General features: G+C 40.0%; 2 protein-coding genes across 7 annotated transcripts in view; one reads left to right on the top strand and one right to left on the bottom strand.

The window, feature by feature from the left end:
* CATSPER2 (cation channel sperm associated 2) lies at nt 1–16,197 on the bottom strand. Of its 6 annotated transcripts, XM_046652964.1 has the most exons (13): nt 12,408–12,573; nt 11,771–11,917; nt 11,091–11,264; nt 10,835–10,903; nt 7,012–7,184; nt 6,309–6,464; nt 5,908–6,032; nt 4,475–4,653; nt 4,165–4,264; nt 3,787–3,843; nt 1,999–2,207; nt 1,477–1,644; nt 1–314 (listed from the first exon to the last, which is right to left on the bottom strand). In XM_046652964.1, exons 2-13 carry the CDS (start codon nt 11,913–11,915, stop codon nt 283–285), a joined length of 1,587 nt encoding a protein of 528 aa, XP_046508920.1. In that variant the 5' UTR covers nt 11,916–11,917; nt 12,408–12,573; the 3' UTR covers nt 1–282. The 6 variants fall into 6 exon arrangements, with proteins under 6 accessions (XP_046508920.1, XP_046508923.1, XP_046508924.1 ...); XM_046652967.1 differs by lacking the exons at nt 11,771–11,917; nt 12,408–12,573 and adding an exon at nt 13,276–16,197; XM_046652968.1 differs by lacking the exon at nt 11,771–11,917.
* The window catches only part of PDIA3 (protein disulfide isomerase family A member 3), a 21,934-nt gene continuing 8,499 nt past the window's right edge, over nt 12,721–26,155 (top strand). Inside the window, exons 1-5 of the mRNA XM_046652970.1 lie at nt 12,721–13,025; nt 18,913–18,991; nt 20,211–20,328; nt 24,565–24,672; nt 25,869–25,998. Of these exons, the coding sequence (XP_046508926.1) occupies nt 12,859–13,025; nt 18,913–18,991; nt 20,211–20,328; nt 24,565–24,672; nt 25,869–25,998 (602 nt within the window). The 5' untranslated portion in view covers nt 12,721–12,858. The remainder of the gene's footprint in view (nt 13,026–18,912; nt 18,992–20,210; nt 20,329–24,564; nt 24,673–25,868; nt 25,999–26,155) is intronic.

Raw genomic sequence — 26,155 nt, forward strand, 5'->3', positions numbered from 1 at the left:
TAGAGGTTGCAGGAAAAGTGGGCGCTATAGTGACAAAGTCAAGGAAAGAGTCAGACTCAGGAGCTGTGGAAAGGGTAGAAAGCCAAGGAACACAGGCCCCACTGGCACGTGAACTAAATTTTCCTCTGACTTGACACCTTTCAGTATCCCCTATGTCTTAGAGACAGACCACTGAGCAATTATCAGCAGTATTTATTAGACATTTATACTTTGAATTCTCCATTTCCACCTATTCCTTTCACTATCTTTTGCCAAAGATATCGAAGTCATCCATTGTCGGTTTTACTTGTCTTCAAAGTTCATCAGTGCCTGCACTGTAAAGAAACAGACTGTGAGGCTGGAGAGCTAAGAATACGCAGAACACACAAATGTTTGGTGAAGACCCTGCTTTTCTGGGTTCTAGGTGCCCACACAAATCTTTACTTTAAATTAAGCCATATGAGTCTGTACTCTTTGCCATAGATGAATTAATCAGGATTGAAGAAGCCACCTCGCAACCTTCCCCCTCTCGCTTTGTTCTTCTGAGAGAGCAAGTGGGAACGCAGGGCGAAGACAACTGGAAAGAGCAGGATTGACCTTAGGCAACATTTTGAAGTAAGCAAAGTCTGTCTTTGACATCCTGCTCTAAATTCCATGTTCCATTGTTATAAATTCCTCTTATTGCCCTACTTTGCCCACAACACACACATACCTCTTGCCTAATTGCTTTTTTCACATTGAGTTGATTTCAACTAGGTATGAGGAAGATAACGCTAATTAGTATTAAATTGTAAAAAATGGCACCTAACTCTCTAGCTTTTGTATTTTTAAAAGAAAATTTATTAATCCAAATTAATCTCCAGGTGGTGAAATTGCAAGTGAGAAATTTAGCGAAAATAATTTTGAGCAGGTAGTTCTCCACTTAAATCAAATTCTCTTATTTAAATCACATACTTCTCTCTGCCTAGGCTTACACTAGAAGGGACTGAAAGGAAGAGAAGTCTATAATTCATAAACTCCCTTTTGGGAGTTGGAGGCAGTAGGCACTTGTGGGCTTTCTGCTCACTGTCTTAATCCCCACAGCTATCCAACTTGAGTCTGTGGCCCTACTGCTCAGCTGAAATGTGACCTTCCAAGAGAAGAAACATGTACAAAATGGGGTGGGCTGCCCAAATTGATCAAGAGCCCACCTTGTCCTAATTCCCAACAACTGGAATTGAACACTCTCCTCTAGGGAGACAAGCTCTTAGACCTCACAGGATTTAGGTGTCTTCTACTGGAGAAGCCGAGTTGTCAGGTTCTCTTTAGGTTAGAATAAATCAGGACGTATGCCCAGAATGTGACATGCCAAACCAAGGATTTGCCTTTTTCAGGTGTGAGGTGGAAGTTCAGAGGCTGAGATGCCAAAATAGGGGACATCCACATCCTTCTCCCCAGTTATATATGCTACTCCAATTTACTTAACTCCTGGTCCCCACAATTGCCCTAAATCCATACCTGCAAACTCTTGCAACCGCTTACGCTCCTCCAGGTTATACTGAAGCTTTTCTAGCAACTCAAAATATCGGAAGAGTGAATCTCTAGGCCAAACAACACGTTCATCCTGATCCATATCCATTAGCCCAGGCAGATTCTGGTGCACATGAGTCTCCCAGTCCAAATGACCTGGAGGGAGGAATGCTTCTTAAAAACATATCTAGATTCATGGAAGTTGGGTAAGAGCTGATAAATCCTATGGTATGGAGGGAAAGCAAGAATGAAAGAGGAAGCAGGGAGAGGAAAGGGTGCATCACCAAGAGACCACTTTCTACAATAAGCAAAGACAGCCACAGCCACACTTACCCAAAATTAAGCAGAAGTACAGGGGAAATGAAGAAGCACAAAGAAAGTAATTGAGACCAGAAAATCAGACTGGTGGAAAAGCTTGGGAAGTAGATATAGTTGGAGAGCCCCTATTAAAATTGGGATGTCTCCTAGAGAAGAGTAATCTGAATTCAGATGGAAGAAACCCTCACTTACCAAGAGAGTCAAAATCTCTGGAGTCAGAAGAGGCGGAGCAGGAAGATGAAGTTGAGGAAGAGGAAGAGGAAGAGGAAGAAGAAGATGAGGACTTTTTCATTTTTGACAAGGACTCTTTTGTTTTTGAACCCTCTTCAGTGGCAGCGTATTTAGACTTTTCTTGAGAAGCTTCTGATAAGACCAAAGATTCCTCTTGTTGACTGGCATCTCTGTAAGTGAAAGGAGAAATTTTATTGCTCCAAATACATTTACAAGATATGGCTAGTTCTTTCATTATTCTGGCCCTGGCCATCCCCTTAATCTGGGACTTAAGGCAATGAGGGCCAAACTACTTCCAAAATCTGAGCTTAAGTACTTCCAACCTCAATTATTCCATGTAATTTATCCCTGTTAGTGCCACTCTGGTCTGAGCTATCATCACTTCTTGCCTGGACAGCAGTATAGCCTCCTAACTCGTCTCTCTGCTCCCTCCCTTGTTCTTCTACAGTCTCTCGTCAACACAGCAACCAGAGTAATCCTTCTTAAATGTAAGTCATTTCATGTCACTACTTTGCTTTGCTCCCCATTTCACTCAGAGTCAAAGCCTAAGTCCCTACAACGACCCTCATGGCCCTACAGGATTGGATCCCCATTATCTCTCTAACCTCTGATCTCCTAACACTCTTCCCTCTGCTCCAGTCACAATGGCTTCCTTATTATTTCTCAAACACATCAGGCATCTTTCTGGCTTAGGACCTTTGTACTAGCTGTTCCCTCTACCTATAACACTCTTCCCATAGATATCCACATAGTAATCCCCTCACCTCCTCCAAGTCTTTGGTCAAAGGCTACCTTTTCAATTAGACCACCCTGACTAACTTGTTTAAAATTACAACCCATCTGCAACCCTACCCTATACTCCAATCCCCCTTAACCTGTTTCACTTTTTATTTTTTCATGCTTGTCATATTTTAATACATTAATTTACTTTATTTAATATGTTCATTGTTTATTGTCTCTTTCCCCCTACGAGAATGTAAGCTCCATGACAGCAGGCATTATTATTGTCTGTTTTGTTCACTGATCTATCCCAAGCACCTAATAAGTATTCAATAATTATTTGCTGAATAGATGAATGAGTTTCTTATTTCTCCTCCTGCTCTCTTGTCCACTGCTGAACACTCATGGTCCAGAATAGCATCTGTTTCATAGAAGGTGCTTGTATTCGTTTCTTGTGGCTGCTGTAACAAGTTACCACAAGCTTTGTAGCTTAAACCAACAGAAATTTATTCTGTCACAATTCTGGAAGCCAGAAGTCTGAAATCAAGGTGTTGGCTAGGCCATACTCCCTCTAGAAGCTCTAAGGAAGAAAGTTCCTTGTTTCTTCTAGCTTCTGGCAGTTGCCTGGCATTCATTGGCTTCCTTTGGCTTGTGGTTGCATCACTCCAATCTCTATCTCCATCTTCACATCTCTTTGTCCTATTCTCTACGTCTATGTCTTCTCCTCTTCTGTCTCTTACAAGGGCCCTTGGCACTGGATGTAAGGCCCACCTGGATAATCCAGGATGATTATATCTCAAGATCCTTAACTTAATTGCATCTTCAAAGACCCTTTTTCCAAATAAGGTCATGTTCACAGGTTCCAGGGGGTTAGGTACGGACTTATCTTTTGGGGGGCCACCATTCAACCCACTATAATAAATAATTATTGAATGAAGGAATTCTCTCTCAAAGCCAATCTTCATCTTTAATTTTCTACCCTCTCCTCCTTCATGTTTGTCCATTCCAGTTTACATATACATGCCTAACCTGGCATCAATTTTGCTAAGGCTTGACCTCAGTGTCTCAGGGTACAGGTTTTGTCTCCTGCAAAGCAAAAAACACAAAAGAGTGAAGAGAGTTATACTGAAGCAGAAGTGTAGTAAGGAAAAAAGAAAAGAATTTAGATCGGAAAGTGAAGAAAACTGAATGAGGAAAACAAACCGTAGTAAAGGGGTGAAAAAGAGCAGGGAAGCCCAGACAGTGTGGTAAAGGATCAGGCAATATTCTAGAGCTGGGGAATTCTAACCCTGGGCAAATCTTCTGTCACAAAGGGAGAAATGGGGTCAAGGCAAAGGAGTAGAAACAGGGAATGAGGTCAGGAAACCCTTGAGAACTAAAGTTGGGTTTGAAAATGGGGAAGCAGACCTCTGGATAATCTGCCGCTTGAATATGTCGGCTTTGTGCTGAACCTCCAGATGCGTCATCTCCTCATTCAGCTCATTCCTGATGTTCTGAAAGTTAGTAACTGCCCCAAAGGGCCATTAGGAGTTGGGAGATGATGGTGACTAGACCTGGGGAGAGGGCTTGGGGGAGATACCAAGTGAAATATCCATCCCGGGCCCCAATCCTCCCTACTACATCAGGTTTTCTCTGTCCATAATCCACCAATTCTAGCTTTCATTCTAATTTCTTTCCAAACACCCCTCCCACAAGGTTTCACCTCTTCTATGCTTACCCATCATGGCCACTATGATATTTCGAAAGATAATGGAACCAAGTAACAACCAAAGAATGACATAGATGCTGCTGAAGGTACGGCTGACTTCAGGCACCTTCCAGGTATCCTGAAGCAGTGCATACCAATGATCCATGGTGAAGAGAATGAATACTGTCACTAGGGAATTCAGCAGGTCTCTAAAGGAAAAGGAGGTGTGTGTATAGATAGAAGAGAGATCTAAACCTCTCAGAAACAGTATCATTCTTACTCTTAAAGCAACATAAGAGCATTTCTTTGTAGTTTCCTCTGACTTTGGTTCCTTTTCTACCATAACCATAGCCAACTTTTCAGCTAATCATTCTTCAGTTTGAGGTTGTTTTATTAGGTTTTCCTTTATCATGAATATCTCTCACTATTTCATTGGTACCTGGGGCATAGTAGGTACTCAATAAATAGGTACCAACTGAATTTTTAAAAATTGAATCAATCAACTATGTATCATTTTTTATAAGTTCATTCTCCACTGTTCTATGGACTTCACCTAACAGAAGATCACTCAAAAATTTAGAAAACATCATTCCTATTTAGTTTGCTGGTATGAACTGATAGTCAAGTAAATGGATGGATGTGTGACATAAACATGTGATCCCAAACAATGAATGATAATGAATATATCACAAAAGTTCTCAGGAAGGTATCTAAATTTTCCTTCTTTCATTCTTAGCCCTCCATACACAATTTATTGAAAACATTAGGACCTGAATAGGATGAATTCTGGGACTTTCCTAACTCAATATTCTCATAAAACTACCTGTTAGTCTAAGAGAGACCTGACAGGTGCTGACAAGATTGGATTCCAACTCACAAATAACATTATCTCCTCTAAATCCAAAATCACTTTCTATTAGTAATCAGTTCTCTAGAAAGAGCTTAACAGGATTTTACTTTTGAATGAGTACAGGTGTATGCATGTGTAATCCCCACACTGAGAGATGGGAGTAAAACCAGTGACCATGTCTGAGAGTCATAGTAACATTTATCGATCACTTACAACGTGTTAAGTACTGTGCTAAGTGCTTAAATGCATTACCTCATTCATCTCTATATTCTAATGAGGTTGTACTACTATTATTCTCATTTTTCAAAAGAGGTAACTAAGGCACAGAAATGAGGGCTTAACCACTGGCATATACTGTTATTTAAAGATGGCTGATGAAGGTGTGCTTGAATTTGCGAAAGCCAGAGCAAACTTGGAACTAGCTGCCCTATCCTCAAAATTAGATGTAATACCTCTCACTACCCCTTTGCTGTCTCCTTCTCTCTCCTTACTGTGTTCCATTCCTGTATCTCACAATAGACTACACTTTTTGCATTACTATACATTAGACCAGCTCCCCAGTCTTTTGCCCCAGTACTCTCCCCCCACCCAGGCTTCCCCCAGTCCTGCCTACGAGAAGAACATGCGGTACTCCAGGTCCTGGCGAGTTGAACGGGTATAATGCTCGAAGAAGTAGACACCAGTCACAGCAAAAATGTAGAAGAAGATGAGCAGCAACATCAAGAGGAAGGTCATGCTCTAGAGGCCATGACCTTGAGTCAGAGCTGGGCCAGACTAGGCAGATTTCCACCTACAGCCCAGTCAAGCCCACCCTGGCAATTCCCCCCCAAACCCTCACTTCCACTCCTGAGCCCAGGCATCTCCAGGCCACAGCTGCTTGTCCCCAGCCCTTTCTCACCCAATAACATTTCACAGTCTTTCATTCCCTTCTTTGACCCACCTAAACTTGTTTTGTGTTAAATCCCCATGTTTATCCACCTTGCCCACCTGGTTTAGCTACAACAGTCAAATCACCTTGAGGGCCCTGACCAGGGCCAAAATAATGACTCGAATTTGACGGAATCGTGCAAAGAGTTTGAGAGACCTTAGCACGCGGCAGATCCTCAGCAACTGGAGCCATACAGACTGGCCTGTAACCCCTACCAGCACCACAACCTCAGGAAGCAGGGACTGTGGGAAACACACAGATTATGAGTAAAATATACCCCTAAGCACCCACACACAGTTGCTCTTTCTTGATCTCATCTTCTTCAGAGTTCCTTGGGCATTATCCCCGGAATAGCATTCTCTGGGGATTGTTTCCTATTCTACCTTTCTACGCTAAATTAGTTAAACTCTCTATTTCAACTTGCTCAGACATAAAAAAAAGGGGGGGGGGGAAATACCTTGCTTATCTCATTGGGTTATTGTATACCTCAAATAAGAAAATACATGTAAAACACTTAGAACAGTACCTGGCACTTAGTAATGCTTAGTAACTGATAGATGTTATTGTTGGGGTTAACGTTGTGCTTAGATTCTGCCTTGCTCCTAATACCAATAACTCCTGCAATGACTGACTTTTAGCTTTACGAAAAAAATCAAAATAAGGAAGTTAGGTACATTTTTATTTTTGGTTCTTCCTGTGATATAATTATCTTAACTTTTCTTGTCATTTTGATTCACGTAGGCACATTCTTCAGCCCACTAAACTAATCCTCAGGCTATCTATCCTTACCAATATGGTGACAACAAAGTCAAAGACATTCCAGGCATTCTTCCAAAAGAGGAAAAAGCTGGATAGCCACATCAGAAGGATCTCCAAGATGAAAACAAGCAAGATGAACCAAGCTGCCACCTCCAGAGTCAGCTTCAGTGGCCACAGTTTGGTATTTGAGGATTCAAGCAATTCTGTGAGAGTAAAACAAAGGCTGAATAAAGGTTAGGAAGTGGGAAGACGAATGATAGAGAATGATCAGAAACTTATAAACCACAGTTGTGCCCACTGTTATTCCATTTTTCGAGTTTCTCTTCTTATCACTGTTGTTGCTTCAGCCTGTGAAATACAGAGGAGGACAGAATCAAACGTGAAAAATAGCTGTGACTCATCTCCTGCTGGTATTGGTATGTCTAACAGCTGCAAGTCACCACCTTCCCACTCTGGAGTCACATAGCCACCAAGGGATTGCTTTCTTAACTACCACCAACCCTGTCTGCTGTACTGTTACCCATGACCCAAACTTCACAACGAAGCAACGGGCCTTGAGAATAGAATGAAAATGTAGGGCCATAGTATCTAAAGTGCTTTATAAGAAATGTAGAAACAAGAAGCCAGATCCATGGGGCATATTGAGTTACCAACCAAGAAATTATTTGGTTGTTTATTTGTTAGTTTTTAAAACTTTCCCTTTCTTCTCTGCCTAAAACTGATTTTGTTCTGCAAAGCAAATTGAATCCTATACTACCCTCTAGAATCCTATTATTTGCTAATTGCTATTTCTTAATTTATTGCCTTCATCTTTCAACCCTCTTCATTTCTTTTACACATTTAATAGATATATACTATGCTGTAGAAAAAAATATTGAGATCAAGATAGGCTTAAAAACTAAATAATAATTTAATATGTTTCTCTTTGAAATAGAACAATCCAAGAGTCTCCAAATGTACTATGACTGATATGTTTGGCAGTTAATAAGATCACAAGAGCATACTCAATCACCCTGAAAAATACAAACTGCTATTTAGGTTTTGACACTTACACAGTTGTGTTTTGTTTTTGTTTTCGTTTTTTTTTTTGAGGAAGATTAGCCCTGAGCTAACTACTGCCAGTCCTCCTCTTTTTGCTGAGGAAGCCTGGCCCTGAGCTGACATCCATGCCCATCTTCCTTTACTTTATATGTGGGACGCCTACCACAGCATGGCGTGCCAAGCAGTGCCATGTGCGGCCCCCGGATCTGAACTGGCGAACCCCAGGGCCCCCGAAGTTGAACGTATGCACTTAACCGCTCCGCCACCAGGCCGGCCCGACACTTACGCAGTTTTAAATTGTTATTGTTTTTAGTAATATTTTGGCTTATTATATTCCTAATGAAGTAAGGAACACTGATGTTGAAATACAACTTCATGAAGAGCATAGGAAGAATTCTGCAAGTTTATCTCAAGATGATCTTCATCAGATTCTATAAAGTGCATGCATCTGATCAAAAGTTTGATATAGCATATCAAGATAGCTCTAGAACCTCAAAAATATAATAGATAATGTTATACTCAGCTTTTGTTGGAAATAAGGACTATTCGCACTTGCAATGTGTTATTTTCAGAGAAAGGCTTACAAATAAGCCAAATTTTCTTTCTTTTCTCTCTCTTGTCATTTAGAAACAAAATATGAAAATTATAAAAATAAGCCAATTGATGTTTAAAGTGCAAAGTAGAATTACCAACATCATTGTGATAATAGATTTTTCTATTTTTTATGCCCCAACACATAATTAAATTTCCAACTACACTTTAACATATAATATATAACATGTATTTAACATATAATACATAATGTTGTAAACTGGAAACTAATATAATGTTATATGTCAATTATATCTGAATTTTTTAAAAGGAACAAAAAAACTAAATTAAAAAAACATATAATACATAAATATATTTGACCCCAAAACCAAACTTAATATATAATGTCATTTAAAAATTCATTTGTAGACAAATCATATATTTTCTTTAAAAACAGCACGAACCACTTATAAATGGCAAAAGTGAAAATTTGCTCACATAGTATGATTATTAAAATTATATAATAATAAACATTACAATACAATTTTTTTTTCTTTGGAGGAAGATTAGCCCTGAGCTAACTACTGCCAATCCTCCTCTTTTTGCTGAGAATGACTGGCCCTGAGCTAACAGCCATACCCCCAAAATACAATATTTAATAATATGCTAGTCTCAAATATTATTTTTACTTTAACTTGCTTCTTTATATCACATAATAATAATGAAATGATTAAAACTCCTAAGGAGGTTTTCAAGAATATATATGTATTACTGGGAAACAAAATCACAATTAAAAAGACTGGGGAGCTTTGATCTAGAGAAGTTTGTTAATTACTATTTTTTTCCCTATCTATAACAACATTCTTTGTGATCTGGAAAAATTGTTTTAAAAGCCTAAATAAAGTCTTAATGCTTAGCATATGAATTATTCTGTTCAAAGAAATCTGTTAGTCACAAATTATTTCGCTTTGCAAAATCCCTCCTGCCTTTCTACCTGGAGAACGTACTTAGTAAGATACAACTTCCATGAACTTGCCACATAATTCCTACTTGGGCAATCTACCTGTCCTCTGACAGTGATCATGTTTCACACTTGACTGTTTTACCAAACAGAATGGTTAATGCTATTCTATTTTGATTTGTCCATTACAGCCAGGAAATCCTGTATATTTACTGCTATTTACTTTATTCCAAAGCTTAAGACTATATCCCTAACCTCATAAGGCAAATATGTGCTGGTTATTATACAAGAAATAGGAAACGTGGGTGCCGGAGTTCAAAATCCTCACCTCTACGGGGAGGAAATAAAACACTTCAAAGAATATAGTATACTGTAGTGGGTCAATTACATGAATTACTGTTTATTTAAATATCTTTGACCTGATTACATTAAAAGACTATTTTAAAGTGAGAAAATTCCCTAAAACAGTGAGGATGAAATAAGGGAGTGAGTACCTCTACTACCCTTTCATCATTTCTGAGCAGTTTGTTTGAGATGATAATCAAGTGAGCTCACTGATTCTCCAGGTGTTCTTTTGGTTTTTTGTTTTGTTTTGTTTTTTAAAGATTGGCACCTGCGCTAACAACTGTTGCCAATCTTTTTTTTTTTTTTGCTTTTTTCCCCCCAAATTCCCCCAGTACGTACTTGTATATTTTAGTTGTGGGTCCTTCTAGTTGCGGCATGTGGGACGCCGCCTCAGCATGGCCTGACAAGCGGTGCCATGTCCCCGCCCAGGATCCGAACCGGGGAAACCCTGGGCCACCGAATCGGAGGGCGAGAACTTAACCACTCGGCCACAGAGCTGATCCCCAAGAATCATTTACCCTTTAAGTCATTTTCTGGCTGATCTAATATCTTAGTTGTACCTAACTTTACATACTTTGTGAGCTTTCTTATTCCTAAATACTCTTTCTAAACATTCTTGTAAAAATGCAAATGTTGGATCACTCACTGATAGGCACCAATATCTTGAATAAGAAAGGTTAATTCAAACAAATATTAGACTAAACTGACACAAGAAATTATAACTGGTCTTCCCATCTCCAGTTCCCTGTGAGACTATTACACCCTACCTCTAAGTGTCTAGACTACCTTATATCTACTACCCTCTCCAGAACCCTCCAAATATTTCTAGGTCTTAGCAGTTGCAAAAATCCTACTCCAGGAGACAATATAATTGTCCCTATTATAATTCAAATAACGTTCAAAAACGTAAAATGATCAATTTAAAGGAAAAATGAGTCCCATCCGCCTCCTCTTTCATTCAATGTCAGTTCTCACCTATTTCAACCATCAGGACAATCGTATTCAAAAAGATAAGGAAGATGATGAAGTTTGTGAAGAGAGGACCTATTTTCTCTTAAGGAAACATACAGAGTGGAGTTCTTTCTGATTTATGTAGGTGAAATAATAAGGGCAAGAACAGAACCAGTGAGAATGAGAAGAAAATGGAGTTTGGAAAGGGAAAAAAAGTCACTAGGCAGATGATGATGCAAGAGAGACAGTAAAGCCACAAATGAGTGGCATGAAAGGATACGCTCAATGACCCATCCAGCCCACAAAGAAAGAGGTGGCCTCTCACTGTAGCGCACGCAAAGGCTGCTCATCAGCCTCTGGCTGTGTGTAATCCGTTCTACATGACGAGGCTTTATGGAGAAGCGCACAAGCTGGTGTTGATCTCCCAACATAAGTTTCTTCTGACGAGAAGGATCTACACCAAAACCAAAAAAAGGGACAGTGGATAAATATAAAGAGAAGTCTTTGGGGGAGATGAAGAGCAGGTAGGATTGGGGACAGGGCTATTGGTTACATAATGGACCCCTTGGTGCAGGGACTTGCCTGCTGTTCCTTCTCACAGCAATTAATAATAGTTTGGAGTAAGAGCCAGTGTATTGCTTATGACCAACACTGTCCATGCCCAAGAATAAAGGCAACAGGTTCAACCCTCAAGTTTTAGTGTCTTTGGTAGAAACTTCCAAGTCAGCCAGGGCTAGTAGTTATCCCAGGCCTAAAAGTGAGTCAAACGGGTTCTATCTCCTGGATTCAAAGTGTTTTATTAACAAAGCCTCCGATTTACCAAGTTTGGTGTAACCTCCAAATTAGCAACCAAACCAATCTCCCCTGGATTTTCCATCCTTAAAACTGTCTGCTTCCCACTCTTTGGAGGGTGTGGATAGGAGTCTTAAATTTATCTTAGTGAAGAAACAGGCTGCCGACCAAGTATTTCTCGGATAGTGTGCCGTGGCACAGCCTGGCTCAAGCCTTGCAGATGCTCGATGAGAGAGAAAGTATCAATGAGACGTGAACGAATAGCATCAGCTCGGGGCAGTTGCATGTGTCCCGCTTGGTGATAAGTGGCCATGTCTGTTAAAAAAAAATGGAAGAATCAAGTGTCATTTCTTTCTTGGAATTGCCCAAGGATTAGAGGTTTTCTTTCCCTCCTCCTACCCTTTTTGCCCTTAAGAAGACAAACACATTGTACTAAGACTCAAAGTTTTTTTAAACAAAAGGAGATACGAGTCGTAAGAGGGATACTGCACAGTGGACTAAGTGGCCAGGCACCTTCACTTGCGTGACAGCATTTCTATTTAAAAGCAGTAGCCACAAGGGCAGGAGCCCTGGGGCTGGACAAAGAGGAATTCGGGCACCATCTGGACCTGAGCGAATCAGGCAACGCAGTGAAGTGGTACTGGGAGGGCTCAGGGCTGCTCCCGAAAGAAAAAACAAGATAAGAGGAATTGGACAAAACGCAACAGTCTGACAGTTTGAAAAAAAAATGTGTCCCTTCCCGAGCGTCGACCTCAACACTCCCTCGGGTTCCAGCTCCTTCTCTCAATTCCCGCCCCTGCCTCACCTCAGCCCAGGCTCGCTTCCGCCCACTCAGCCCTGACTTCACTCCTCCGCCCCCGGCTCTGGCGCCCCCTGTTTCCGGCTCTCCTCTCGCAGGGCGAGCTCAGGGTCGGCTCCCGGCCGCGCTGCGGCCCATTTCCAGCTCCGCCCCGCCGCCCCCCAGGTTCCGCTCACGGCGGCCCAGGTCCCCTCCCGGCCCCGCTCGGCGCCTCGGCCCCGCCCCGCACTCCGGCCACTCGGCGGTTACCAGCTGGTCCCGCCCGCCCGACGCAGGCGCCGCGCAGCCAATCGGCGGCTGCCACACTGCGGCCCGAGCCGGGCTGGGGGTTGGGACCTCCGGGTGCAGGTCCGCCTGGGCCAGACGCGCAGGCAGAGCGTGCGTGGTCGCCGGCCCGGCTTCCGCAGTCCCCGCCGAGCCCCGACCCTCCTGGCCGCCCCCGCCTCACCTCGCCGCCATGCACCTCCGCCGCCTAGCGCTGCTCCCGGGCGTGGCGCTGCTCCTCGCCGCCGCCCGCCTCGCCGCTGCCTCCGACGTGCTGGAACTCACGGACGACAACTTCGAGAGTCGCATCTCTGACACGGGCTCTGCGGGCCTCATGCTCGTCGAGTTCTTCGCCCCCTGGTGAGGCCACTAAGCCCGGGCGGGGGAGGAAGGGCCAGGCTGGGCCGGGGGCGAAGGCGCGGGAACTGTTGGGCCTACGCAGCGCGGGTGCCTTCCACCATTCCTGCGGGCCCGGCTGCGGCCGGCAGATTCCCATCCCGGGGGAGCCAGGCCACCGCGCCGAGAGCGGGGAAGTCGGTGCTGATCGCCCAGGAGCGAGACTCGGGAAGGAAATCCCGAAGGCCCGTCTCACGCAGGGCCACATCCTTACCTTGGTGCTCTTGCGGCACTTCCTTTTCGCAGAGGGCTTAACCACCTCTCTACCCCCCTTCGATTAGGTATCTTCACAGATTCTGGGTGAGTCAGTGTTAATGTTCTCTATTCTCCAGGCGAGGAGGCATCCCAAGGCTTTATATTGGAAGCGAACGTTTCACCAAATGCAGAGGCCCTGGGTCCCCAGGGTACTTCCTTTCTTCTTGCCCCACGCCCCGCAGCCATTGGTTCCTAGCCAAGGTCATTCAGTGGCTGCAGAATGGGCATAAGTGCTTTCTTGAGGCAGGCAATTATTTTGTCCATCGCAGGGTGCACGCTTTCTCCGTTAAGCTGATCACTTCTCAGCCCAGCAGAATCCCATCAGAAAGAGTAGGTGAAGAGGAGTAATTCCGTCAGAATCTGTCTAAATTGTCAGTTTTAATTAGGATTTCTGAAAAAATGCCAAGAAAGACTCCAATGAGAAAGTAACCAGTGTTGGAGAAGTACTCAGGTTAATTTAACTGAACAAGGGTGTAAATTCCTTAGGATAGAACTAACTTGAAATGAAAAGCTGGGGGTGGGGGCCTATAGAGCGAATAGGACTTCTGGCTCAGTAAACCTGAGTGTTGTTATTTTAAACCCCCAAATCTCTACCACAGTAAACATTATCTTAACGCGTGGGATAGCTCACTATACCCATGCTAATTACAGTACTTAATTTTTCTCCTGCCACAATGATCCTTAGTTAGAAACTATTTGTATTCAAAAGTATCAGTAAAACAAAGTTAGTGTATAATTTTTACTTGCTTCTAATTCTCCTATTCACTCTGCAGGGGCTCAGCTGACATGTTGAGGGTTACACTAGCAGTCCTATAGTGAAGAACTCCTGAACCGGAAGGATGTGCTAGAGGCAACAAGTTTTGTTTTCAGCTTGTGCCAGATTTTGCGCCCAGGGCATTCCTGTGGCTAATTCTATTACTGATTACACATCACAGGTGGTCTTTATGCATCTCTAGAACTCACATTCTGTCTTAGAAACAGATCTTCACAATCATATAACCATGCTGTTACTTTTGAAGGGATATCAATGTAGTTAGAATGGCTGTGTGGAATTGAATCAAAACTAGGTGGTGCATCTGTGACTACAGAGGTCAACGTGAAGTGAATTGCTGGAGAATTGTGGGCTATTAGACTATCAGTTTAAAGCAGATTTTATTATTTTTAAATTGAAGGTGTTCTTTCCTACCTTAATTTGTTGTATGTGCTTCCCTAAAAGCTATATAGCCCATCATGCACTGAACCATCCCCCAAATTGGGTGGGTCTCTGCTGTCGTGTCTGCTTTTAATTGGTCTGGAAGGTAAGGTCATCCTCCACAATGCCAGCAAGAAGGATCAGTTTTCTGAATGAGTGATTCGGAATTAAGGAAGTCTCCTGGTGATGGTGTCCTTATTTGTTCACATTCAGCTACTTTTATTTATGAATACTTCAGCTGGAAATGTTTTCTGACTGCTGTATTCTTTTATACAGATCAGGAGTGCTATCTCACAAGTTAGATAGGCATAGTTAAAGAATCCTTATTAAGAGTAAAATGGACCTATTTTGAGCAAGTTCTTTTTCTCATTTGTTTTAGGCTATCTTTTCCACTTTCATTTTACAAGTGAAAGTGAAAGATTTCTTTGCAGTTGACTTTGTAGCCTAGTATTTTCATTATGGAGTTTTAATTTATGTAATGTGTGAGAGTGAGAGTATCTGAATTTCTCTGGGGAAATAAGTAGCACTATTTTAATGTTTCTGATAACTTCTGAAAACTTATTGATAATTTCTGAAAATTTATTGATCAGTGCTAAGTAAGTTTTAAGCCCTCAACATCTACTTAAGTTCTAGATTTGTGCCCTATCCTCTGGGACAGTAATATTAAATAATAATATTTGATATCCAATGTTTCTAGAGTATAGAAAAAACTGTATGGATAGTATAAAATGGAATATTTAACATTTCTTTTTATACGTATTGATTCCTTTACTTGGAAACCCCTTCCCCTCGTCTTTTCAACAAGGTTTGGCTCAAAAGTTACTTCTTCCTTCCCTGGAGAACTAACTGGTTGCTCTCTCATCTCTATTGGGATTTCATAATGCTGTTGGTCATACCTGGCAGACTAGTATTACTATAGGGAAAGGACTATACCAGTTTTTCTGTCAGAGGCTAAAATAGCATTTGACATATCACAGGGATGAAGTAATGATTGTTGAGTGAGTATGTTAGGATTCATTGTTAACTGCCAGATACCATCCCTGGAAGGTGGATGGGATTATTTGTGTTTTAATTTTGTCTAGGAGTGGGTGAAAGAAGTAGTGATTAATCTTGATGTCCACCTTCAAACTTGACCTGAGTTCCATTCCTGGTGAATTTGAAGAGGGCAGTCTCATCCAGCTTCATTGGAACTCCTTAAACAGGTCCTCCCTTTGGGCCTTTGATGACCTTATGGATATTGCCAGTGTTTAGGGCAATGGTTTTCTCTCCCAGACTTGCGACTTACATCCCCTACACTCCCCCTTCATCCCGGCCCCCGCCCCCCATCCACCCTGCCTCCTGCCCTGTTCCCTCCTGGATTCCCAGAGGAGTCATTCAGTAAGTCCCAGGGTAGGGACCAGGCATGCAATTCTTCTTCTTTTTTTTTTTAAAGTCCTCCATGGATATTTTTTATATGCATTTGGGTTGAGACCCACTGGTCTGGCCTAATATTTCATACTAGTTCCTAGTTTTCCTCTTCAGATGTTGTAAGATAGTTGAGGTAAAACTGTTCTTAAATCTGTTGCATCAGCCTTCTTGACAATTACTACATATTCAACAGAAATCTCTCTTTTCTTTCTTTTTTTTTTTTTTGAGGAAGTTTAGCCCTGAGCTAACTACTGCCAGTCCTCCTTTTTTTGCTGAGGAAGACTGGCCCTGTGCTAACATCCATGCCCATCTTCCTCTACTTTATATGTGGGATACCTACCACAGCGTGGTGTGCCAAGCGGTGCCATATCCACACCCAGGATCCGAACTGGTGAACCCTGGGCTGCCGAGAAGCGGAACGTGCAAACTTAACCGCTGTTTCTTCTTTATTCTCATGGCTGCCACTCTGGCTCAAGCTTTCATTATCCGCCACGTGAAATATTTTGTCTTCTAGGTGGCTTTATTCTTATGCCTGCTTTCTTCCTTCCTGTCAGCCCTAATTGCTGACTGATGTAGTCTTAATACACATAACATGTTTATTATCTTTTAACAACAACAACAAGCCCTTCACAGTTCTCTGATTGCATCGTTCTCACTAGTAATTTTACCTTGCTATACTGTTTCCCTTATCTGAAATACCCTACCTTGTCCTGTCTGAAGCCTTAAATTCGTAAAGGCCCAGCTCCGATTCTTACACCCCTTTTTAAAATATTTATTTATTTATTTATTTTATTTTTCCTTCTTCTCCCCAAAGCCCCCAGTACATACTTGTGTATTCTAGTTGTGGGTCCTAGTTGTGGCATGTGGGACACTGCTTCAGCATGGCCTGATGAGTGGTGCCAGATCCACCTCCAGGATCTGAACCAGCAAAACACTGGGCTGCCGAAGTAGAGTACGTGAACCCAACCACTCAGCCCCAGGGCCAGCCCCCTTACTCCCCTTTACCATACATTCTCTTTTAACTTTTGAACCCTTCTTTTCTTTTTTTCTTTTTTTGAGGAAGATTAGCCCTGAGCCAACATCTGCTGCCGATCCTCCTCTTTTTGCTGAGGAAGACTGGCCCTGAGCTAACATCCATGCCCATCTTCCTCTACTTTATATGTGGGACGCCTACCACAGCATGGCTTGCCAAGCGTGCCATGTCTGCACCAGGGATCCGAACTGGTGAACCATGGGCCGCTGAAGTGGAACATGCGCACTTAACCGCTGTGCCACCAGGCTGGCCCCTGAACCCTTCTTATGTTCCCAAAAGCCTGGATCTTTCAGATAAATTGGTTATTTTGTTAAATTAATTGTAATTTCTGTATTTTTGTTACAACCCAAGTACACAGATTTTTAGTTTACTATGCAGTATTAAAGGAATACAGACGATATAATGAGTAATACCACATTTTAAACACATCTAAGATGCCACTGATTATAAGAGGAACCATTATTTTCTGTCTCACAAAGAGGGAAGTGCTACCATTGAACTGTGACACGATTGCAAGACACATCACAATTTCAGATATAGTAAACTCTACATCTGTGAACTATGGTATAAGGAATAGCATTTATTTCCTTACCCAGCCTAAGAAATAAAGACAGTACAGTTGAGGCCACCTGTTTTCCCCTTCCCTATCTTATGCACTCTGCCATCCTGAATTTGGTGTTTATCATTTGGTCATTTTATACTTTTAGTAAATATGTATATGACCCTAAGCAACATCTAATATTACAGTCTTTTTTATATCACTGTTCCTTCATTTAAGCTTTCTAATGATTCTCTTTGAATAGGACTCCTAAAGACCTTGAAGAATATAAGCCTTTATAGTCCTCTATTTTAAACAAGTTTTAGGGGCAAAATATTTCCAAGTTAGTTATCCATCTATCACTTAATAAAATAAATTTTGAGGCTCTTGGCTATGAAATATATCAGCTCAAATTTCTTATGTTTCTTTCCTTCTGTTTTCTAATTCTCTTTTTGCTGTCTGTAGGGAGGTTACAGAACTACTCACCTTTTCAGAGTAATCCCTCTGCAACCTGTTGGCTTTTGAAGAGATGATATACAGCTGGTGCTTAGCTGTACACTGATAAGGAAGAGTATCTCGCCCTCCCCCCACTGCATATACAGTGTGCATGTGGGACTGTTAGGACTTTCTGGGCAGAGGAGCAGGTGTTTCTGATGGCCCTCTGGGAAAATATTCTAATTGACATAATATTTTATCCTCATCGGTTCTTACAGCCAGATGAGCTGTATAGCTGTAAAAATTAGGCATGCTGTCTTAAATATGTCATTCTATTACTGTGTTGAGACTCAGTTGAGAAGAAAAACGCCTCCAAAGAGCTGCTAGAGTATCTTTTTATATCAAATGAGTGGCTTCTAGGCCTCATTCCACTACCCCCTCAAACTGGGTTTCTGGTCAGAGAGTCATATTGAGGGAATGGTGGAAAAGTACTTGATGATGATTCTTAAAGAGTTAATATCATACTTAGGACCTTTTGAGGTTTCAGTCACTATTTTAAAGAACCACAGTGCTGGTTTCTTAAGGGGAAAATGTGCATTCCTTTGGGAAACGCTACCAGGAATGGGATTATTGCTGTCTTATCCTTCATTTTATCCTCAAAAGGGCTTGAACCCTTTCCATCTATAATGTGGAATGTGCTTCCGACTTCAGCTTTCAGGACTCAATTGCACTTTTAATTGAGAAAATAGATGCTGCTCTGGACTGAGCCTGTCCTACAGTTATCCTCAGGCTAGAGGTAGTACCTTTACCTTCTGAGAGCTCTGGTGTACCTTATCAATAATGGATGTTGTTCGGGTGATGTTTTTGCTTTTGGAAGCAGCTACTAGTTCAAAAGCAGTATTATAGTTTGAGATTCTTCCTAGAGAAACAAAGTTAACAAACGTGTAGGACTAAACTGAGAATCTGGCTTTTTAAAAATCTATCTGTATAGGTGTGGACACTGCAAGAGGCTTGCCCCTGAGTATGAAGCTGCAGCTACCAGATTAAAAGGAATAGTCCCATTAGCAAAGGTGAGTATAGATGGATTATGGTTATAATTATTGTTTCAAAAGATTAAAAGTAGTGAAACTAAAGGAATTATTGGCATAAGAAAGAAATAAAATGTATGGTATATAAGAATTAGGGGCAAATATGGAAAGTGAAAGTACAATAGTCAAGTTTAGAGGAAAATTATCATTGAGTTAACGAGTTCCCTAAACTACCCTATGATGTTCACAATGATGTGAATAGGAAAATGACATGAGGATGTTGATAAGTATGTAACTAACTGGTCACTATAAACATGGTATTTGCCTTTACAATCACAGTAATGCTTCCAGAATTTTTCCATTATTCTGTAGTAAACCCATAGTTGCTTCAGTCTAAAAGCTCACATCTTGGCCAACCTCAAATAATTCATACATATATAGGACTGTTTCTGGAAATTGCCTTTAATCATGATGTTTCTGTGGCAGCTTGCCATAGAAAAAAAAGAGTCCAGTTATGATTTAATTCCTGCCTTGTGTGGCTATAGCCTCTGTTGTTATAGACACATTCCTTTTCTGAACCTCAGTTTATGTTAAATCATTGGAATCATACCTCAGAATCCTGTGACGATTAAATGAGATAATATATTCAAAATGCCTATAGCATTGCTTAGTTTGGAGTAAGTGACTAAATAGATGAAAATTGTTTTCCTTCTTCCTGATAGGTATCACTATAGGTCTTACTACATCTGTCATGTTACAGTTTAGCCCAGATTCAAAGTAGCTCAAGGAGCATCTTCAAGTATTGGTACCTTTGCTAATAACTCTAGATGATTTTCCAAATCAAATTATACCCCATCCCATCTAAAGGGGGTGATACACCCATCCATACATCCCCTTGATGATAATCATTATCAAAGTAAGCCACCGTTATTTATTTAAGAGATTTATCCATCACATATTCTGAGGCACAAAAAAGGTGGAGACCCCTGCTTTAGGCAATAGAGACTCCAACGGCAGAATTTAAATAGTCATTTGTACATTTTATATGAGGCCCAGGAATCTAATTTTAAAGAATTCCTTAAGTAGTTCTGATGTAGCTAGCCCAGCACCAATTTGCCTTTAAAATCTAATATTCTGTGGAATGTGTGTCAAGAACTACTTGATCCTTTTATGATTTGACCAATCTTAGTATTTTGGAAACATAGGAAGACCCTGCAAGAAGCATTTGGATAACAAATGGTTCGTGTATTTTAATCTTTAGGTTGATTGTACTGCCAACACAAACACCTGTAATAAGTATGGAGTTAGTGGATATCCAACCCTGAAGATATTTAGAGATGGTGAAGAAGCAGGTGCTTATGATGGGCCCAGGACTGCCGGTAAGGATCCTGGATTACATTCTGGAAACTGAATTTGTTAAGTATACTGTTCTTTGTAGTGGGAACGTGACATTTTTCTACAGAATATACTTTGAATCTTAAAAATTCCTCATCTAAGAGGTCAGTTTGGTAGCTAACAAAGACTTTTCTAAATGAGGAGATTATGTAAGTAATGTAGAAAATACTTCCACTTGAGTTGTAAGGTCAACTAGACAGTTTTTCATTTGACAAATATTTATTGAGTACTCTGTGCCAGATATTCTGAATATACTAAGTGCTTGGTATTTATTGATAAACGAAACAGACAAGGTTCCTACTCTTGTGGTGCTTACATTCTGGGTTATGAAGAGAAAAAGGCAACAAACAAGTTTAAAAATATAGAGAGATAACCACCTCACATTTATTAGAATGGCTACTATCAAAAAAGAAGAAAGCAGAAAATAACAAGTGTTGACAAGGATGCAGAGAAATTAGAACCCTTTTGCACTGTTGACGTGAGTGTAAAATGGTGCAGCTGCTATGGAAAACAGTATAGTGGTTCCTGAAAAAATTAAAAATAGAATTACTATATATGATCCACCAATTCCGCTTCTGAGTAAACCCAGAAGAATTAAAAGGAGGATCCTGAAGAGATATTTGTACACCCATGTTTATAGCTGCATTATTCACAATAGCAAAAAGTGGAAGCAACCCACTTGGATTGATATAAGCTCCATCTATCAATGGATGAATGGATATACAAAATGTGGTATATTAATAATAATTAGTAATTATATATAAATGTGTATATAATACAATGGAATATCATTTAGCCTTTAAAAGGAAGTTCTGACACGTGCTACAACATGGATAAACCTTGAAGACATTGTGCTAAGTGAGATAAGCCAGTTATAAAAAGAGAAATACTGTTTCATTCCACTTATATGAGGTTCCTACAGTAGTCACATTCTTGGAGACAGAAAGTAGAATGGTGGTTCCCAGGGGTTGTGGGGTGGTGAGAATGGAGAGTTGTTTAATAGGTAGAGTTTCAGTTTTACAAGATGAAAATGGTACTGGAGATCGGTCATACAACAATGTGAATGTACTTAATGCCCCAGAACTGTACACTTAAAATTGGTTAAAAATGTAAATTTTGTTATGTATATTTTACCACAATTAAAAATTTTTAAATGTTAGTAATATCTATGGATAAGATAAATTCGGTTAGTGATAAGAGCCTTAAAGGAGGAAAATAAAACTGTATAGTATGATAGTGTTTAGGATTGGGGGCACACATAATGAGAGTGATCAGGGAGGTAACCTTTAAGCTGAGACCTGAATGATAGGAAGGAGCTAGCCATGAGAAGATCTGGGCCAGAGCCTTCTATGCAGAGGGAAAGCGGGTACAAGAAGGCCCTAAGGTGTAACTGAGCTTGATATGTTCAAGGGACAGGAAGGCTGTGTGGCTGGAATATAATTAACAAGGACGACAGGTAAAGTGTGAGAAGTAGTGGGGACTGGATCCTGTAGGGCCCATAATTGATGAGAAAAAGTGTTTTTATAGGATCAAAGACAGTTTTATCTTGAGTCTATCAAATAATCAAGCATATTTTACCTTTTTATGATGGAAAGCTAAAAGGAAAGGTGCTCAGTTTGGCCATTTTAGATGATGTGGTATTTTTTCAGTATGTATGATTGTAATTCATATACACAGCTCTACCTATCATGTCCCCTGCCTGACTCTGATGTCATCTAAAGACTGTTTCATCTTAGGCCCCTTGCCCTGGCTGTATTCACAGCCTGAAATGATCTTCTCCCATGTTTGCATGCCTTGCTCCTTTTTGTCATTCAGTTCATGGCTTAAATGTCACCTCCCAGAGGCTTTCCCAGGCCATCAGACCTAAGGTAGCCACCCAATCATTTTCTTATATCATCCTCTTAATTCTCTGCACAGCACTAGTTACTATCTGATTTTTGTTCGATTGCTTTCTTATTTGGAGATTTATTATTTATTTGGGAATTTATTTGGAGATTTACTTATATTGTATGCTCCAAGAGAGCAGAGACCTTTATTTATTGCTCTATCCCCAGCACCTAGACTCTCCACATATAATAGATACTCAGTAACTCTTTGTTGAGTGCATGAATAAATATTTTGGCCCAACTGAGATCACTTAGTCAACATTCAAAATTTGATATGTCTAAGCACAAAAGGAAAAAATCTTCATTTTCTTTTTTCTGAGCTTAAAAGCTTTGATGAATAACCCACGTTTATCATTCAGATTTTATCAGTTTAAATTAGGGTAGAGTTAGCGGTTAGAATTATTGATCTGTTTTCCTCTGAACTTGGACAGTTCTTAACTAAATTGCAGGTGAACCCAACCAGACTGCTACTAGGCAAATATTCTCACTTAGGCTGTCACATAGATTTCTTAAACTCGAGAGTTTCCCAGCATCTGACTAGGAGCTTTGGCTGCTCAGGATGGATTATTTTGTTCATGTACTCTAAGAACTATGCTGTTTGCCTTCCTGCTTAGACTGGTTACTCAGCATGCCCATTATATGTTCTAGAGAATTTTAAATACTCAGGGAGAAAAGTAACACTTTTCATCATAGCCCTGAGGTAAAGTTCTTTATAATAATTTATATTGTGATATAGTAATGACAGTCCCCTTGAAGACTGAACAATTCATATCTAATTTCAGTTAATCTATTGTTACAACCCTTTCTCTGTGAGGAGTTGAGGAAAACATTTAAAAGAAAAAAGAAATCATGAATGGAGACAAAGAAAAAATCCCTTAGGAAAAATGCAAAATAGGTTCTATGATGTTGAAAGTTTAACAGTGCTCTGTCTCAGCAACTGAGTAGAGCCCTTAGAGAAAGGACGGAAGAGGTAGAATATCGTGGAGGAGGAGTGCTGCCTCTGTCTGGCCTGTGAGCGTTTTGAGCCTATGAATGGTTTCAGTGGATCCCAGAAGAAAGTAGAATAATGGCATAAGGGATAAAAAGATTTTTTGTGTTTTTGTGTGGTTATCATTTGAAACTGTTTTACTTATCTAGCCCATTTCACCTCCGTAGAAAAGGGTGATCTGGGAGATTCCTGTACATGGCATGGTTTGACCTATAGATAGTTAAACCGCCATACAAGCAAGCCGAGTCACCACATTTTCTGCTTTTAAAATGTAAGGCTACAAGTGATTCTTTGTGCTACTTGAGAATAAGGGATTTCTTATTCATTTAATTTATTTGCAAAATGGGTGTTTCTTGTACTTGTTATGTGCTGGGTACTATTATTAGAGCTAGGTATAAATCAATAAGACTAAAATTGCTACCCATTTGAAATTGACTTTGTAGTGGGGACAGAGAGAGACAAATAATGTTAGAGTATATCAATTAGGTGGGTGAAAAGTGCTGGAGAGAAAGATAAAGCGAGAAAAGGAGATAAGGGAGAGTTGGAGATTGAATAGGTTTTAGTTTACAATGGGGTGGTCAGGGAAGTCTTCATTAAGAAGATGATATTTGAATCAAGACCTAAAGGAGGTGAGGAAGGGAGACAAGTGGATATCTGGGGAAAGTGTTCTAGGCAGAGAGAATAACATGCACAAAGGCATGATTTAATTTGGACTGTTATAAACACTTTAATACGTTGCTGGTAGGGATATAAATAAGTATGATTTCTTTAGGGGTCAGTTTAACAATTATAAACTGTATAATTGTTTATATTCTTTAACCCAGTGAATTCACTTCTAGGAATTTACCCTACAGATGCACTCAATCATGTGCAAAATGACATGAGTACAAAGTTGTTTATTGCAGAATAATTTATAACAGGAAGAAATTGGAAACACATTCCATCAATTGCATCTGGTTAAGTAAATTATAGTACATCCACACAATGAAACACTATGCAGTTCTAAAAAAGATTGAGGTAGCTCTTTACGTATATTGTCATAAATTATCTCTAAACTATGTTAAATGACAAAAACAAAATACAGAACAGTATATGTATATACTACCATTTGAGGAGAAAAGAAAGAAAAGAATAAATATGTAATTGCTTTTTTACACATAATATGTCTGGAAGAATATTTAAAAAACTGAAGTGTTATCCTGTAGGAAGGAAACTGGGTAACTAGGGACAAGGATATGAAGAAAACTTTTCATAGTATACCCTTTTGAACTTTGAATCATGTGAATGGTTACCTTCTCAAAAATTATAAATTTGTGTTGCTATAATCTTTTGTCTTATCTTTTAAGATGGAATTGTCAGCCACCTGAAAAAGCAGGCAGGACCAGCTTCAGTTCCTCTCAAGACTGAGGAAGAATTTGAGAAGTTCATTAGTGATAAAGATGCTTCTGTAGTGGGTAAGCAGCAAATATTTGATTATGCCACAAAATCGTCAACTTGGTTTCAGAAACCCTCTGTGTCTGACTAAACAACAAAATTAAAAGAGTTAAGGAAAACCTCATGGGCAGTTGAAAAGACAACTCACAGAATTAGTACAGTATTACTTTAATGTGGAAAAAATTTTTTTATTTCAGTGACTTGGTGTTCTTACAGATGTAAAGATTTAATTTCAATTAAAGGACTAAAATGGAATATCTTGAGCTTTTTCTATCATTTCTTAAACTCTGAGATTTAACTCAAATAATAGGGTAGTCAAGACTGGAAACAGCATTTTAAGGTGGGAGGATAGAAGTAAATAATAAACCTCTCTGCTGTTTTCACAGTCATGGGGGAATTTAGAATTTAAGATCAATTGCTACGATTTGTGTATATTTTTAGAGGAATCTTTGCTTTGTCAGGTGTTGCAGTATCTCATTTTATCCATAAAATAACTTGAGCCAATTAAACACATTCTACATCTTGGGTGTCCTTTGTTTTGTTTTGTTTTGTTTTAAGTGCAATATATAATACATTTAACTAAAAAGTAAATGTAAATATGTAAGCTGTGTTTGTGCTTCTCTTAATCTCCTAATTATGTACCATAATAAAACTAACTTCCTGGCAGTAGAAGATGGTTTATCATTTAAATTTAACTAAAAATCACTTCTTATCATCTGGATTTTACTGATTCTGTATATTTTACAAGGAGTTAACCATAAGCAGACATTTAATAAACACTTATGTTTCAGTCACTTTTCTAGACTTGAAGTTCTAAAGACGAGTGAGACAGAGAAAAAATAAATAATTTTCAGTTTATTTTGACATATTGCCTTATTTAATCCTCCTGACGCCTGAAATAGTCCCTGAAACTCTAAGAAGTTAAGCAGTTTGCCCAAATTTATTCAATTGTAAAAACTAGAATTGAGACTCGAATCTTGACAGATCCTCTCCCTTGGCTCCCTCAGAGATTTTTTTTAAATAGTAGAGGAAGAATTCTCATCCTAAGTAATCTGTCAAATATCCTAGGTAGTCATGGCAAAGCAGACCCAGTCTTCCTACCTGTCTTGCTTTGCATAATTGTCTATAATAGAGGTTTTGAAAAACAGAATTTTCAAGTTTTAAGTATGTCTCAGCACTTACTGTTTGTTCTTTGTGTTTGACATTTTCTATATAGGTTTTTTCAAGGATTTATTCAGTGAAGCTCACTCTGAGTTTCTAAAAGCAGCCAGCAATTTGAGAGATAACTACCGATTTGCACACACCAATGTTGAGTCTCTGGTGAACAAGTATGATGATAATGGAGAGTAAGTGACTGAGTTGAATGCCCTTGTAAATCTCTGGACGAAGTGCTGTTGTGTGAACTGGTGATTTTTATGCTTAGTTTTTCCAAAGGGTTTATTGAGCATTTGGTAGGCATTAAGCTAAGTGCTGGAAACTGTTGCTGCTTTTGAGGGGCATCTA

The sequence above is a fragment of the Equus quagga genome, chromosome 2 (assembly GCF_021613505.1).
Source record: "Equus quagga isolate Etosha38 chromosome 2, UCLA_HA_Equagga_1.0, whole genome shotgun sequence".
NCBI lineage: Eukaryota > Metazoa > Chordata > Mammalia > Perissodactyla > Equidae > Equus > Equus quagga.

Bases quoted from the DNA above. Each gene is read 5' to 3' on its own strand.
- CATSPER2 (XM_046652964.1), bottom strand. From the start codon at position 11,915: ATGGCCACTTATCACCAAGCGGGACACATGCAACTGCCCCGAGCTGAT. The intron at 11,265-11,770 runs GTCGGCAGCCTG...GTTTTGGTGTAG, and splicing joins CACTATCCGAGAAATACTTG to ATCCTTCTCGTCAGAAGAAA. The intron at 6,033-6,308 runs GTGATTTGACTG...CATGGCCTCTAG, and splicing joins CCCTGGTCAGGGCCCTCAAG to AGCATGACCTTCCTCTTGAT.